The 14,860-nt window shown below is 30.0% G+C and overlaps 1 protein-coding gene across 1 annotated transcript; it reads right to left on the reverse strand.

Moving 5' to 3' along the window:
• Window positions 1-3,104: 3,104 nt before the first annotated feature.
• Window positions 3,105-10,495, reverse strand: LOC143193649 (cytochrome P450 4C1-like). Its single transcript, XM_076399976.1, has 9 exons — window positions 10,320-10,495; window positions 10,099-10,165; window positions 9,955-9,988; window positions 9,832-9,880; window positions 6,434-6,531; window positions 6,010-6,078; window positions 5,300-5,465; window positions 3,785-3,964; window positions 3,105-3,719 (listed from the first exon to the last, which is right to left on the reverse strand). Exons 1-9 carry the CDS (start codon window positions 10,468-10,470, stop codon window positions 3,559-3,561), a joined length of 975 nt encoding a protein of 324 aa, XP_076256091.1. The 5' UTR covers window positions 10,471-10,495; the 3' UTR covers window positions 3,105-3,558.
• Window positions 10,496-14,860: the final 4,365 nt, after the last annotated feature.

Genomic DNA, 14,860 nt, shown 5'->3' on the forward strand with positions numbered 1-14,860 from the left:
CGTATATGTATATGCCCATGTATATTCTAAACAATTGTACACATATTTATGCACACACATTTTTTTCACGGTCTGCAATACGATTTTCTACTTTACTCTACACGTTTATATGTTATTCTATATTAATTATATACCTACCTTTAGTTGTTTCCTCTTTCATAAACCTGCCTTGATATTTGTCAGCATTGGATCATATTCCCTTATCCCGAAATTTTTATTTAGTCATTGTCACTTTCTGAGCCACTATTAAAGTGGACATCAAACTTCAAGTAACTAAAGAGTTAATTTCCAATCTAAAACTTGTACATGGATGTACATGGATCCGCCATTTGCAAACTTCTTCTGTGTAGCTTATGGACTTCATCCAAATTAAACGTGCTATAGTAAACAATGCTTCTTTCCACATATTCAAACAGTATGCATATCTTGTTTATATGTGTATTTTGCTTATAAATCCACTATTCTCGTTCTGCATGTAGTCATATTGGTCACCCATCTGATCTAGAGTTTATCTATTTTCAGGCTAATTTCTAATACAGTAATTTATAGAAAACGTAATATTTGATTTATATTTACTGCGTAACAATTTCGAATAGTTAACACGGTATTTTCAAAACTTAGTTTTTGTTTTGTAAGCCATTTCTTAATTATAGTTTTCGTCAATCACATGGTACATTGCCCATAATGTTGCTTCAATTTTTGCATTTATAGAAATAGTACTGGTCCATATTGATCGACTAAGGCATAACATCCAAAACTATTCTGATAATAATTTCTAACATGTATATTCAAAAATTTAATATTACATTAATCAGGCAGTATACATAAACTAAATATCGGATCCATTGCTTATATGCTTTTATCTTCATCTATTATCCTCGGTTAATAATTTTGAACCACTTATATCATGTCATATCAATAAAATTGCTAACACGACTAATTGATTTTTATTTCGCAATATTTTTCTATATATTTGAAACTACTTTCTCGCACTTGTTTAATTAATCTGAATATTAAATTTGCTATTGTTAGGAAATCACGAAAAGTATTCAATTAGTTATAAAATAAATTATAAACGCAAATAAGTCATTTTGTTGGTTCCAATATTGTATATGAATATGTGTGTTTAAATTTTAAATTAATTTAAAGGAGTCGTTTTAATTACATTCTTACATATACTGAATGTTTTCTTTTACAGCAATATACACTCCTACAGGACTGCTTGAGTGAACAGCTAGGACATGATGAGTAACTATTGCTGTAACAATGAAGAACTTCTCCCGAGAAAGGACATAATAACTTATAAGTAACGTACTGATGAATACATATAACTAAAAATAGTATAAAAGTATAATTAATTATAAAATTAGCTTAAAAATCTTACGAAAGGCCAAGAATAATAAATATATTATTATTGCAATAATTATTAATTCTGCCAGCTGAAGCGTTGAATCTGGTTTCAACATATATGTAATATTATGTGGTATATATCTTCATAATATCAGTTATTGCGTTTATTACTTATATGACGTTGTGACAGTGACAGTGTGTTTTCAATTTAAGTGTAAAATTTTTTATATAAGTGTGAACATAATTATTATGCTTTTTCACCTTTAATTTTGTGATAACAAGATGTACTTGCTAATTTAATAATATTACTGTTGTTTTTTGTCCAAATTAATAAATTATTCTTGAAAGAATCTAGTGTACAGTTTTGACGTTATTTCTATTCATATATAAAAGGATTTTCGTAAAAAATAAATAAAGCAAATAAATGTGCGAGATCGTAATGTCGAGGTGGTCGAGTGATAGTTTTGAAAACATAATGACAACATTCCCGAGCAACGAATCATCAATGACGGTGAAATTGAAGGGTGAAATTATACTTAAAAAATATACTTGAAATATAACAGGCATTGGTGATTATCACGATAAGTAATTTTAATGTCAGGTAATATTAAAATATAACGGCACTGACAGATACAATAAATGCAGCCAAATGTACGGGTAATTAATTATTTTGGCGGATCATAGTATTGATGAACAATAGCGTCAAATGAATAAATAATAATATAACTATAAATGAAATAATAACAATAGCGATAAATAAATGTATAGGCAAATACTGGTAATGGATGGTATTGATAATCTTAATAAAAGACGATGATAGGCAATAACAATAATGGAATTACCAGCATGGTTAATAATAATCTTAGTCCATAGTAATCAACAATATTAACTATGCTATTATGAAGTATGACATGTGCACACGGTATGAAGGTTAAGTAACGCACGACGTATCAGCAATGAGATTAAGGGAAGTAGATACTCGAGATTTTGCTACTAAGATTAGTAGGTCTCCCTAGGATTAAGATATGTGCACTCACTTCTCTAGCTCCAGCTATGATGAACATGCAATGCCTACAAGGCAAAAAGCTAAGGGTTACACGCTAGATACTTTGCCACTAAGACCCAGCAGAGACCACTTTCGGCGGCGTTTATGTATGCTTCAAGTTATCCACAGATCATAACTATACATCAGTAACTCTCGCCGCTTTGACGTTAGTTTCTTGTTTATAAAATAGTTATAATTTATATTTACAGTTGTAGCCATAAAATATACAAAATCTTAAGAATCATGGGGAATATAGTACGCTTCGAAGAAATAATAATATAACATAGAATAAAATAGATAACGATAAATTGATCAACAAATAAATAAGTAGAGGACAATGAATAGAGAATAACAAAAAGATAATAATAAATAGAGAATAATAAATGAAGAATATAAAATAAATATAAAATAATAAATAGAACATAATAGATGGAGATTTAATAAATATTAAATTGGAATTAAAACGAGAAAACTGGAATACTATGTGAATAAACTCACCATTTGATGGAACTGAGCTTTGGCGGAGCAAAACACAGTAAAATAAACTGAATAAGAAAAACATAGTGACTGTGAACGTGAAAAATAAATATTGTCGATTATTTCGTAGAACACTTGTGACTTTCCTACGAAACATTACTACAGTGGATTTCTTTGCATCATTTATATACTTTTCATCTCAGGTTCCAATCATCAAATTTCTAAAGACATTTTAAAAGTATATTGTATTTATTTGTTAAATACATTTCAACGTCGTTGATTTTATTGCTAGGAATTAATTCCTGTTTTGTGGGTTTGCAATGGTAATACATTTTATATTTCTATGTTATTAAATATAAGTAACATTATTTATTTTTGAAGTCTTACTTAATAAATACACATAATAAACTTTTTTTTGTCGCCAGAGAGATACTATAACCTAGTATCATATAAAAAAGTACCTTCACCAGAAAGCCATCAAAAATTGTTTTGAAGTAGTAGTTTTTAAAGGTTATAATAACTTACTGAATTCTACATTAAATTGATCAAATTAAATACTAAAAAATAACAATGCCATTTTTTCAGAATCCAGCTAATAACATTGACCGAATTAACCATCAATCCAGATTAATAATTATAATGCGGTAGTAGGGCTATGTTAAGATTTTATACATTAAATACTAATTTTATCTAAGTGTTACAGATACTTTAGCCCCATCTTTAAACCTTAATACTAGAGTCATTTTCAATTTAATGTCTTCTATTCGTTTGTATGCGCAATGGATTTTATATTTCCTTAAAACTATAGATAATATTACTTTCATGTTCATCATGGAATAATTCTTTCCTATAAAAATAGTTCGATATTGTTATAATAAAATTAGTTAATTTTTTTGTTACATCAAAACTTACCTATACAATTTCTTGGTCCATATGAAAATGGTATATATGTACAAGGATGTCTTTTCTCTACTTCTTCTGGTAAAAATCGGTCTGGGTCAAATTTAAGTGGATTTGGCCAGTATTTTGCATTTTTGTGTATATAATTTACGCCAAAATAAACAGAAGCATATTTTGGTATTATAAAATCACCTAAAATAACATATATCCTATAAATTATTTCAAAATTATTAGATTTACGACAGATGGTATTGATAATATAGTATTTCACTTTTCCCTTCGATAATTTATTTCCTAAATCTATTGGAAAATATCATAGTACATGCAATTTTTAAACCTTTATTAAATATTTTCAACTTTACGCCGAATTTTTTACTATTCTCTATCTGAGTAAATATGTCGAAAGTTGTTGGGACGCAATTTTAATTATTTAAGGCAGTCGTTTACATTTAAGTTTACGAAGGTTGTAATATTTTTAATTTTGTATAGTTTAGGGCTCAAATTTATTAGACCATTTAACTGTTTTTTATGAAATTAGAACGGAATTATGACTTGAGACAATATACAAAATTCGCATTCTATCGAATGTCTGGGGAAACTATGCCAACCAAGAAGGGCACCGAATACACAGAACACACGTCTCCAACAAAAAGTATATTCCGTCGGCTCTTTGTCGAGTGCTTCGGATAATCACCGTCCAAGTACCGAGGCTAGATGAAACGTGTCAGAATTTAGACCTGGTAGAGGACTCCTTATGGTGCCTATAACCAAAAATATCAAGAAGGACCGAAATCGAGGAATTTTAGAGAATTTCTCAAGAGTCCGAAACCGACTGACGACTCTTAGCTAGAAGAATATTTCCAAACTCGATATCTTATACTAGTCTTGTTCACCACCACCAAGAACCCGAAGGAGGACCTTCAGCAATAGAACACGGGGCTTCGACAACGAGAAGCAGCAGTGAGAAACAAAGAATTTAAAGACAGCATTGTGGAAAGCATTATTGAGAAAGCATTGAAGAAAGAATATATAAGAAAATGTAGGGAATAATTGAACCATAAGACCAGAACAAAAAAGTACCTATCGAGAATTAATCAAAAATGGAAACCCAGGCATACGATTTATTATTTCATGCTATTATATATATACATTTATATATATATATATATATATATATATATATATATATAAAGAAGAGAGAAAATAATCTGTATTTTATTTACAATATTTTCTATCCGACATCTCAACGAAAGGACTTTGCTGGTTTTAAAATGGCGACTTTAATTTGCAAGGTAAACTCACTATATAATGGTGAGAAATTACTCGATTCGTATCCGTCAAGAACTTAATACAAAGAATAATTCTACTTTTTTTGTTTTAAATAGTTATTTCATATTATAACGTTTGCAATGTAATTATTGCATAAATTGTAAGTGATGTTATTATAAAAGAAGGTTGAATAAATATTTCATGATGAAAATATAATATTTAATTTCAAAAGTGCGTAAAACTTATATTAACAATTACCAACATCCGTGTCCTGTGTTACAGATCTGCCAAAGAGGGATGCTACAGGGAACAATCTAAGTGATTCCTTTATTACTCGTTCTGTATATTGCAGATGGTGAAGATCCTGAGGTTCTGGATCTCGTTCAAGGCCAACAACATCTACAATTTCTTGTAAAACCTTATTCTATCAAAAATAAACTATTATTATAATAACAATCACAGTGTTTTGCTTTTTATGTGTCCTTAAATAATAATATTTCAGAATTCAATAACAACTACGCAAACACTATCTTAAATAGTAACCAGATGATTAATAAACTTGTAGTAACAATATAATGAACTGTTTAATTTCGTAAAACTCAAGTATCGAGTTTCCTTTAATATCCACTTGTATAAACATGATTCAAAATTCATCGCTTTTTTCAAAAATTGGCCGATTGCCTTCATCTTTAACATCACTTTAGTTTTTAAAAGATGTCTCTTAAGCAGCTATCGCCATTAACACCTTACAGTTTTTGATGTCCCTGTATCTCTTCGGAAATAAAAAACACAAAATCTGCTTTGTCAAAACTTTTGACTATGCAAACGAATGAGATCACTTTTATGTATAACATTCTACAGCTTGTTACATTGGAAGACTATAGATATGCGATTTTAAAGCCATCATTAGGAAAAACCGAAAAGCACTTTCACAATATAATATTTGCAATAATCAAATATTAAATTACCTGAACATCTTGAAACATTCCTAATACAGCAAACACGAAACATAGCGTTGATGCTGCAGTCTCCGTTCCCTAGAATTAATTGTTTTTCAATTCATATACAACATTTCTACAACATTTATTAAAATCACTCACTATTACTGCATTAAGTAGTAGCATAAAGTATTAGTTTGTTCAATAAGTTTGTGCTGTTTACTTATTAACCGTTAAATAATCTAATTTTAATATTTACTAAAGACTTGTTACACAGTGGGTACTATATCCGCTAAAGATTTAATCAAAACACGTTAAAATATAGCTTCAAAAATATTTAAATTTAAAGCGTAATTTGATAATTAAAAATGGTTTAGTCGGCAATGTTCACTAACTTTTTGAATAAACTAGTGTTATATGATTGAAGTTAAATAATAGTTGAAATCAAACTTACAGCAAAAAGAAACATGCTAACTTCATCTCGAAGCTCATTTGAACTAAATTGTCCACTGTCCACTATGCAGTCCAAAAAAACTTGTGGTTTTTTAGAATCTAATTTATAATTTTAATTAGTTATTTTGGTATGGTTTTTATTTAAAATTACATTGATGGAAGTATCTTTTTCTCTGTTAATTAGAATGGCTCTCTTCTATACACTGTGTACAATATTCTCACAGGTATTATTAACCAATGCCTACAAGCTCTTGCAGAAAATATAATTGGTGAATATCAATCGGGTATCAGGCGTAGCAGGTTCAGGATGGATCAGCTATTTACATTAAAATAAATATTACGAAAAGCCTGGGAACACGACATTTTTGTATACAACATATTTATAGATTTTAACCGGACTTATGACTCGATTAATAGAAATAATCTGTATAAGATGTTGATAAAATTGGGGATACCGCATACGTGGAATACGTAGCGTGGTACGAATTCGAAACCAACTAACTAACGTGTTCAATAACACGAAAGGCTTAAAGCAGGGAGATCTAGACATAGTACAAAATCTGCTGTAGGTACGAACGCAGATGTATATGAAAGTGGTAGGTATTATGCGCAGCAAAAGGGTTAACATACCCCATAATGCCAAACTTCCTGTTTCCAACATGGGAAGAGAGAGGTATTTAGCACTATGCAGACAACAACATTTTAAATAAGACCATTTTTCGGTCTTTATAGACGTATAGCATCGAAATGTGGGGTACTAGTAGCAAATTCAATATAGCTATCCTGCAGATATTCCAAAATACACCATTGACCCCATATTACGTTACTAACAAAATAAATAAGTATATAATCCCCCTAGAAACCTTGGGACTCAAAGTGCCAATGTAAATACTCTATCTGCTTTTTAGTACCATCCGACATGATTAATAGACACATAACAGGTCAATTGAAAAGTCCCCGGCTTGACACATAGATGGTGCTACTAGAATTAAATCAATATGTTTTTTAGTTAGCCCTAACCCTCAAAACATGCGTGTATAAATTTGACAGCTGTCGGATCATTAGTTTGTGAATTATAGTATTTTGAGTGAAGCAACATTTGTTATTTCACGTGTTGACAAAATATTGCTTTTTGAAGGGAAAAAATATAGTTGAAGCAAAAACTTGATTTTATGCCAAGTTTCCGGACACTGCCCTAGGAAAATCAACCATCAAGGATTGGTATGTTAAGTTTAGACGTGGTGAAATGAAGAAGACGGTGAACGCAGTGGACGCCCAAAAGAGGTTGTTACCGACGAAAACATTAAAATAATCCTCAAAATGATTTTAAATCACCGTAAATTGAAGCTAAATCAAGCGTAATAAAACTGAGTTTTTGCGTCGATATGTGATAATGGATGAAACATGGCTCTATCATTTCACTTCGAAGTCCAATCGACAGTCATCCGAGTGGGCTGCACACGATGATGGAAAAACGCAACCGTCGGCTGGCAAGGTTATGGTGTCTGTATTTTGGTATGCGCATGCAATAATTTTTATTGACTATCTTGAACAAGGAAGGACCGTCAACGCTATTACAAAGCGTTATTGGGCCGTTTGAAGGAGGAAATCGCCGAAAAACAGCCGCGTTTGAAGAAAAAGAAAGTGCTGCTTCACCAAAACTGACAATGTCAAAAATCCATGAGTTCGGCTTCGAATTGCTTCTTCGTCCACCATATTCTCCAGATCTGGCCCCTTTCCTGTCCTCAGATCTCAAAAGAATGCTCGGAAGAAATTTTCGTCAAATGAAGTGATCGCCGAGACTAGGGCCTATTTTGAAGCAAAGGACACATCGTACTACAAAAATGGCATCGAAAAGTTGGAAGGTCGCTATAATCAGTATTATGTTGAATAAAAAAAACTAATTTTGCTAAAAAATGTGTTTTACTATGGTAGGCCGGGGACTTTTTAAATGACCTGTTATAATAGTATTTAAAATAACATAGGATAGCAATTAAGTTAAGGACTAGAACTGAGTTAGTACCGAAAATCACTTACAAATACGTATTGCCTATTGAGCAGATTGTGAAGTGCTAAGAGAATAATAAGAAAGTTACTATGTAGGTACGTATGTTTGTATTAAAATTTAATTGAAAGTAATTGAAACAATACTGCAAGAATTTTTTTTGCACATAGCACATTGCATTGCATAGCACATGCACATTTTTTGCCAATCTATACCTCAATTGTACTAAATTGTATTTGTACTATAAAAACATTTATTCAATAACATATTTAAATAAAGAACGAAAGGAACCAAAATAAGCTTTTTTTGATCTAGTAGAGCGCTTGTTAGTGATAGACATTCCAAAGGTTTTGCACAGATATTCCAGGTATTAGGGAATGTCGATCGAGAAAATTAAAAATGAATTCAGAGGACGAAATAACAATTAATCGCGCCGTTAGAGAGTTGAGAACGCGGTAAAAACCTGAATAGGGAAAACATGGGGAACCATGCTCCTCAATATGGACTGACGAGAGCATTATAAGCAGATCAAAAAGATATATACCTCTGCTAAGAGCAGAGAACCATCAGCAATTTGCAATCTCGTATCTGTAGAAGTAAAACGATTCCAATGCGGTAGCCATTGTAGGTACCCTTTTTCCACTTGAATTTTTGAAAGGGCACCTTATCATTTCAGAAATGATCGCAATATTAATATAGAATATCTGTCGTTGAAAAACACTGGCACCCAACTGTAATACCATCCGACAACTTCAAAATCTTCAGAAACAGCTCACTGAACTTACAAACAACGGAAATTCCATCTTTATAAAAGGTCGACAAATCATCACCCTTCACCTATCGTTCTATAATTTTTCTGAGCCCTATCAAAACTATTAAAAATTGCAAAGGGAGTAATTCTCTATGCTCTCGTTAAAGCTGTTAAGATGAAAAAACATTATTCAGGGAGAACATACTGAATGTGGAGCCAAATACTCTACAATCCATCAAGTTGCAAAGCTAGTAGGCGAAATAAATCGGAAGTAGAAAGTTTTCATACCAAATTTACTCTAGATTATAACATGCATCTACAGATGCAGGTGCATCTACTTTGATATATGAGTTCTAAATAGTATTTGGCTGTTATTCCCGATATCCAAGATAATTTTGCTTAATGTTTAGTAGTTTATATACAAAGTCATAAATAATGTGTAAAATGTATATTTACAAATATATTTATACCCCCTCAGATATCCTTACACAAGCTAGGTAGTTTTTTGCCACATCAAAAATTGATGGCAGCAGTTTCTTGTTTAATTATAATAGATATGATTTTTCAAAAAGTAATTCTTTTACAATAGTTCATTAATTTTTATTACAATTGGATACATTTAATTTTATAAAATTTTACATACCTTGATACAATATATCTTCTTCAATATTATTTGCCTTTTGTTTTTCTTGAACAACCTAAATAAACATATAATTCTGTTTAATCATTACATTAGTCATTATAGTATTTAATTACTTTATCTGACAAGTCGTGGAATACTTTTAAAAGAGCTCGAAACTCTTTTTCGTATCCAAAGATATTATCCTAATTTTATATGTATCAAGTGCATTAATCTTTAAAAGAGAAAGATTAAATTTAGTTTATTATACAAAAAATGGATACATATTACTTGTCGAACATATAGCCGTAACTGTTGTTCTCGTTTTGAACGTTTAGCCGCAATTTCATTGAGGTCTCTATGTAAAGAAGAGGTTCTATATTAATAGGGTATAGTAGTTATATTTCGTTTTCTATGATATTCTTGCAATTATTATTATTAGTTAATATTTTTGTATCACTGATATTTCAGGAATATATGAAATGATTAATACATTCTTATAATTAACTTACCACACAGTGTATCCAATGAACATTTTGTGAGGAAATCGTAAATGTTAATATCCTTTCCAACTTGTTTTTCCAATACGCCATTTAATATGTAGGATTTTTCTGTGAATATTGTCACAAATTGGTCTAAATTTTTTTGATGGAAAGACGTCATAATTATTTTGCGATTTTTTCGCTATTTTAGCACTAACAATAAAACCATTTTACTTAATTTAATTTAAATGTTAGTATTCTAGGATGAATCTTCACCTGGCGCTAGTATTAGACCTTCGCCAATAACCGGGATTGCTATATTATAAGCCTCGTCTTTTTACACTAATTTGTAACTACTCAAAATTTTTTCTATATGTTCTGGTTTGTGAAGGAAATATATTAATTTTGGACCAAACCAAAGTTTTACACCATCAGGATATTTTTCTTGAATTTCCATTAAACGGTTATACATATCTAGAAATATAAATTAAAATATAAAATATTTATATCATCACTATATTAATTACAATGTTGTGGATATGCCCAAGGTAAAGTGAAATATTGTACAAAATTTAAACAGCTGTATAATTTTAAGCCAATTATAATGAATAATAATTAGTATTTCATCAAAAAATTTACAATAACAAACCGTAAAACAAGATATTCCATATTTCATTTGGCAACATTTTAACAATAAACCAAATAATTTGTCAAGATGAAATTATTTAATCAAATAAAATGAATTTAATAGTATTTATAGTCAAATTAAAATAGGTTAACCGTAACAAAACTAAGAATATGCTATTTTAATAGTCGTTGTATTATATATATTATCCATCGTAGTATAGTCTTCCGCACTATTTACCAAAGCTCTTTTGTATTGGCATATTTATAATATTGCTATAGTACAATCCTTAATATCGGTTCAGTCAAGTTGAAATCGTCTACATCAAATTATTCAAAATAAAAGCACTCAACTAAATAAATTGTTTAAACCATAAACGATCTATTACGAGCAATCTGTTGTAAGTAGGCTGATGTTGTAGACTCTGACTCCTCCTGCAAACTTCTGACTTGTTTCTCTTCTTCCTCAAAAGCACTTCAGCACTTACAATCGTATATAATCTATAAGTTGTTTGTCGAATATTGACATTTTTACTAGCAACAGAAACGACCACCGAACTCATCAAATATTGCAACAGAATCTATCAACAGCTCTCATTCTGATTCAAGAAACTCCATTTCTTAACGACTCAAATTTTGTTCCTCGTATATATTAAACCGACCTTGACAAAGCAAGTAGTTCCGGTTATTTTTACAGTCATCCTGTCCTGTACCTTGTAACCTACTATTTAGACAATTAATGGTATCTTAAATACCATTTTGATATCATTAATCTTATTTCCGAATTGTGTAATTGAAATGGAAATATAAATATATATATATATATATATATATATATATATATATATATATATATATATATATATTAATTGTACTTACTTTCAGGTCTAACCATGAGTTTGTATGCAGCTCCAATAATAGGTAGGTTAAGTGGTCCAGGTACATTCCATGATTTTATAATCATATTCGTTATCTTCCATATAAAGTGGCCATATAATATGACAGTAATCAAAAATAAAAATAAACCTAAGCTGTCAAATCGTAGAATGTAATAAGTGATGTTTCTCCAATTAAACATTTTTATAAAATACAAACACTTTTAATAGTTTGTTAATATAAGTTCTATGGGCAACACCTGCAAGACTTGGTTACCGCCAATTTCTGATCGCAGTGTGAAAATAAGTTCATTACAGCTAATTAATGGAATATACCGAGTTAATGACTTTTTATGATAAAAAAAATGATTGATAGACACTACCAAAAACGTTTTTACCAAAATTGTTTACAAAACGTTAAAATATATGGAAAGTCGTAATATCTATATATGGTATTCGAAATTGTAAGCAAGATTTGTATTAAGTAATTTAAAAATTAGTTAGGTTTATTGGTTAGGTGAATTATAAAGTACACGAGATAAGTTTGTGTCAGGAATAACATATTGACAAGGTGGCACTTTTGACTTTGCTGGTACATTTACACTTTTTTATGGAAATAATTATTGGCTAAATTGGCTTTATTGGCACAGACATTTGATTTTTAGTAACTTCATAAATCGAAATCAGGCGACGTTCAATTACATAAATGAGAGTGTTAATTCCCATAACCCACAAGAGAGAGGAAATATCTCATTCAGTAACTGAAGTTTTTCACCGTCAAATATTTCAATTGTTGTATTAATATCTCTAACTTCAACATTTTCAAAGTAATGTTTAGTAAACTCTAAAGTTGTTACCTTCGGACGTTATGAGCTTCCATTCTTTGTCATTGGCATAAAAACCATAACCGGTCATTGATAAAGCAGCATCACCATCTTTAGTAGTGTTCAATAGGCTCCGGCTAAAAATTACCATTTTAGGTATTCTATACCAATAACTCAATAATAATAAATGGAATACTGACGTCGAACTAAACTTGAGACAAGTCTCAAATTCAATAAGATAGTTGTTAACATATCAGTTGTAAAAATTCTCAATTGCAATCTCCTCTTTTCTTAATAAAGATATTTCTAAGAAAACACTCGGTTTTAAAACAAAGTTAACAAAAAATGTTCCAGGAAATTCCATAGAATTTAATGGCTGCTTATGTTGATACGTCACATTTTCACCAATAGGTAAGGCTGATCAAAATAAATGCGAGTGTACTAATGCACAGATTGTTTCAACATCTCCCTTGTTTTCCAAATTTAACCCGTATCTTCTTCCACTTCCTAATATATTTCTGAAAAAAAAAGCAATTTCAATTGTATCAATCAAAAGGATAGTGGTAAGTGTAGTGCGTATATCTACGATGATGGGTTCCTGAAATTAAAGGATTGTTGGTATAATTTTATTGAAGCTTATAGTTTGATGAAATTATCTAATACGTTTAATTTAGTTTTTGGGAATAACTAATAACTCAGCTATATTTCATTTGTTTATGAATTCATAAATAATATAATAATAATAATATTGTTTTAAATATTTTATTTAATTAAAGAAATTAACATAATTCATACAATAATCAATAACCCTTAACTTGAAATTGATGCAATTTTAGTCAAATTTCAAATTATATCTATTACTTCTTTATATTTTAATATTTTTTATATGTAAGACAAAAAAATTAAAAAAAATTAATTAAAATCTAACTAATTGAATGTGTACTGGGTAATATATATTTAAATATAGATATTCAAAATTATTAACGTTCTCATCTATGCATGCTCGCCGATTTTTCCGTTAATTGTGGACCGATTTTCAAAATTACTTTTTTATTCGAAAGAGTGCACTTCCGAGGTGGCACCATTGGAACCAAATCAGGATCTTCTGGGCGGAAGGGGTAAAAATCGAGAGAAAACCTCAAATTTCAAAGGCACGTACAAAGTGTACACATATTTTTTATCTAAAATAATCAGATAATTGAGTATAATGTTATTTCTGAACTGATGTGACGAGAAGTCGGAAGTAGTTCAGTGTAAAAGCGATTCAGTTTGTTTTTTAAGCATTAATAAGTCGCAGAGACATGATCGGCAACTGTTTCTATGGTGTAATAGTTAGAACGTTAAGCGCATACGCGGAGGTCGCGTGTTCGATTCCCAAGAGAGCAGCAACATTCTTTTATCTAGTTTTGTTGGAACATTCGTCAAATCACCTGGATTGGGTAGCGGGCCCCAGTGCCTGAAACATTCCTTATTTTCAGTCATTGTTTCTTTATTAATATTTTTCTTCATATGTGCTGTAGTTTTACTTGGACTATCTATTGTAATACTTGATAGAATAACTGCGTAATTTATTGAGTAAATATCAAACACTAAAAAGAAAAAAATAAAATATTTTTACAAAACAAAATTGAACCGACTTCAAAAAATAAATAAGAAAGTCACTAAAATGTAAAAATAATCAAACTTAAATTTTTAACACACAAAAAAAATAAAACAACAAACAACACAAACTTTTTAAAATAAAATACGTATGTAATAATTGTAATAACGGAACAAAAATCAGTTTGAAGTCGATGCCGTGTAAACGTTTAAGTTTGATTATTTTTTACATTTTAGTGAGTTTGTTATTTATTTTTTGAAGTAGGTTTAATTTTTTTTGTAAAACTATTTTATATATATTATTGACCACTAAGACCTGCTTCGGAAAACATTATGAGAGTTCCTTTTGTTATTCGTCTCGTACTCAAGCTGGTGAAGATCTATAGATTCTGGATATCAGTTTAGTTCAATAACATGCAAAATTTCTATAAAATGTATGTCTTATGTATGAATAGTACATTGTTTTTATAACAAGCTATTCAACTTTAATTTGGAAATGGAATTTATATTGAAAAAGAAATATTGATTGATTTTTGCTTAAAGGCCTTGTTATTACGAGGCGTTCTTGGAGCAGTCCTAATATGACAAAACCGAAATATAATGTTGATGATGTAGCCATTGCTCCCTAAAATTCATTAGATAAATGTTT

The sequence above is a fragment of the Rhynchophorus ferrugineus genome, unplaced genomic scaffold, assembly GCF_030347505.1.
Source record: "Rhynchophorus ferrugineus isolate W39M unplaced genomic scaffold, kcgeb_rfMv2 rfM3, whole genome shotgun sequence".
NCBI lineage: Eukaryota > Metazoa > Arthropoda > Insecta > Coleoptera > Curculionidae > Rhynchophorus > Rhynchophorus ferrugineus.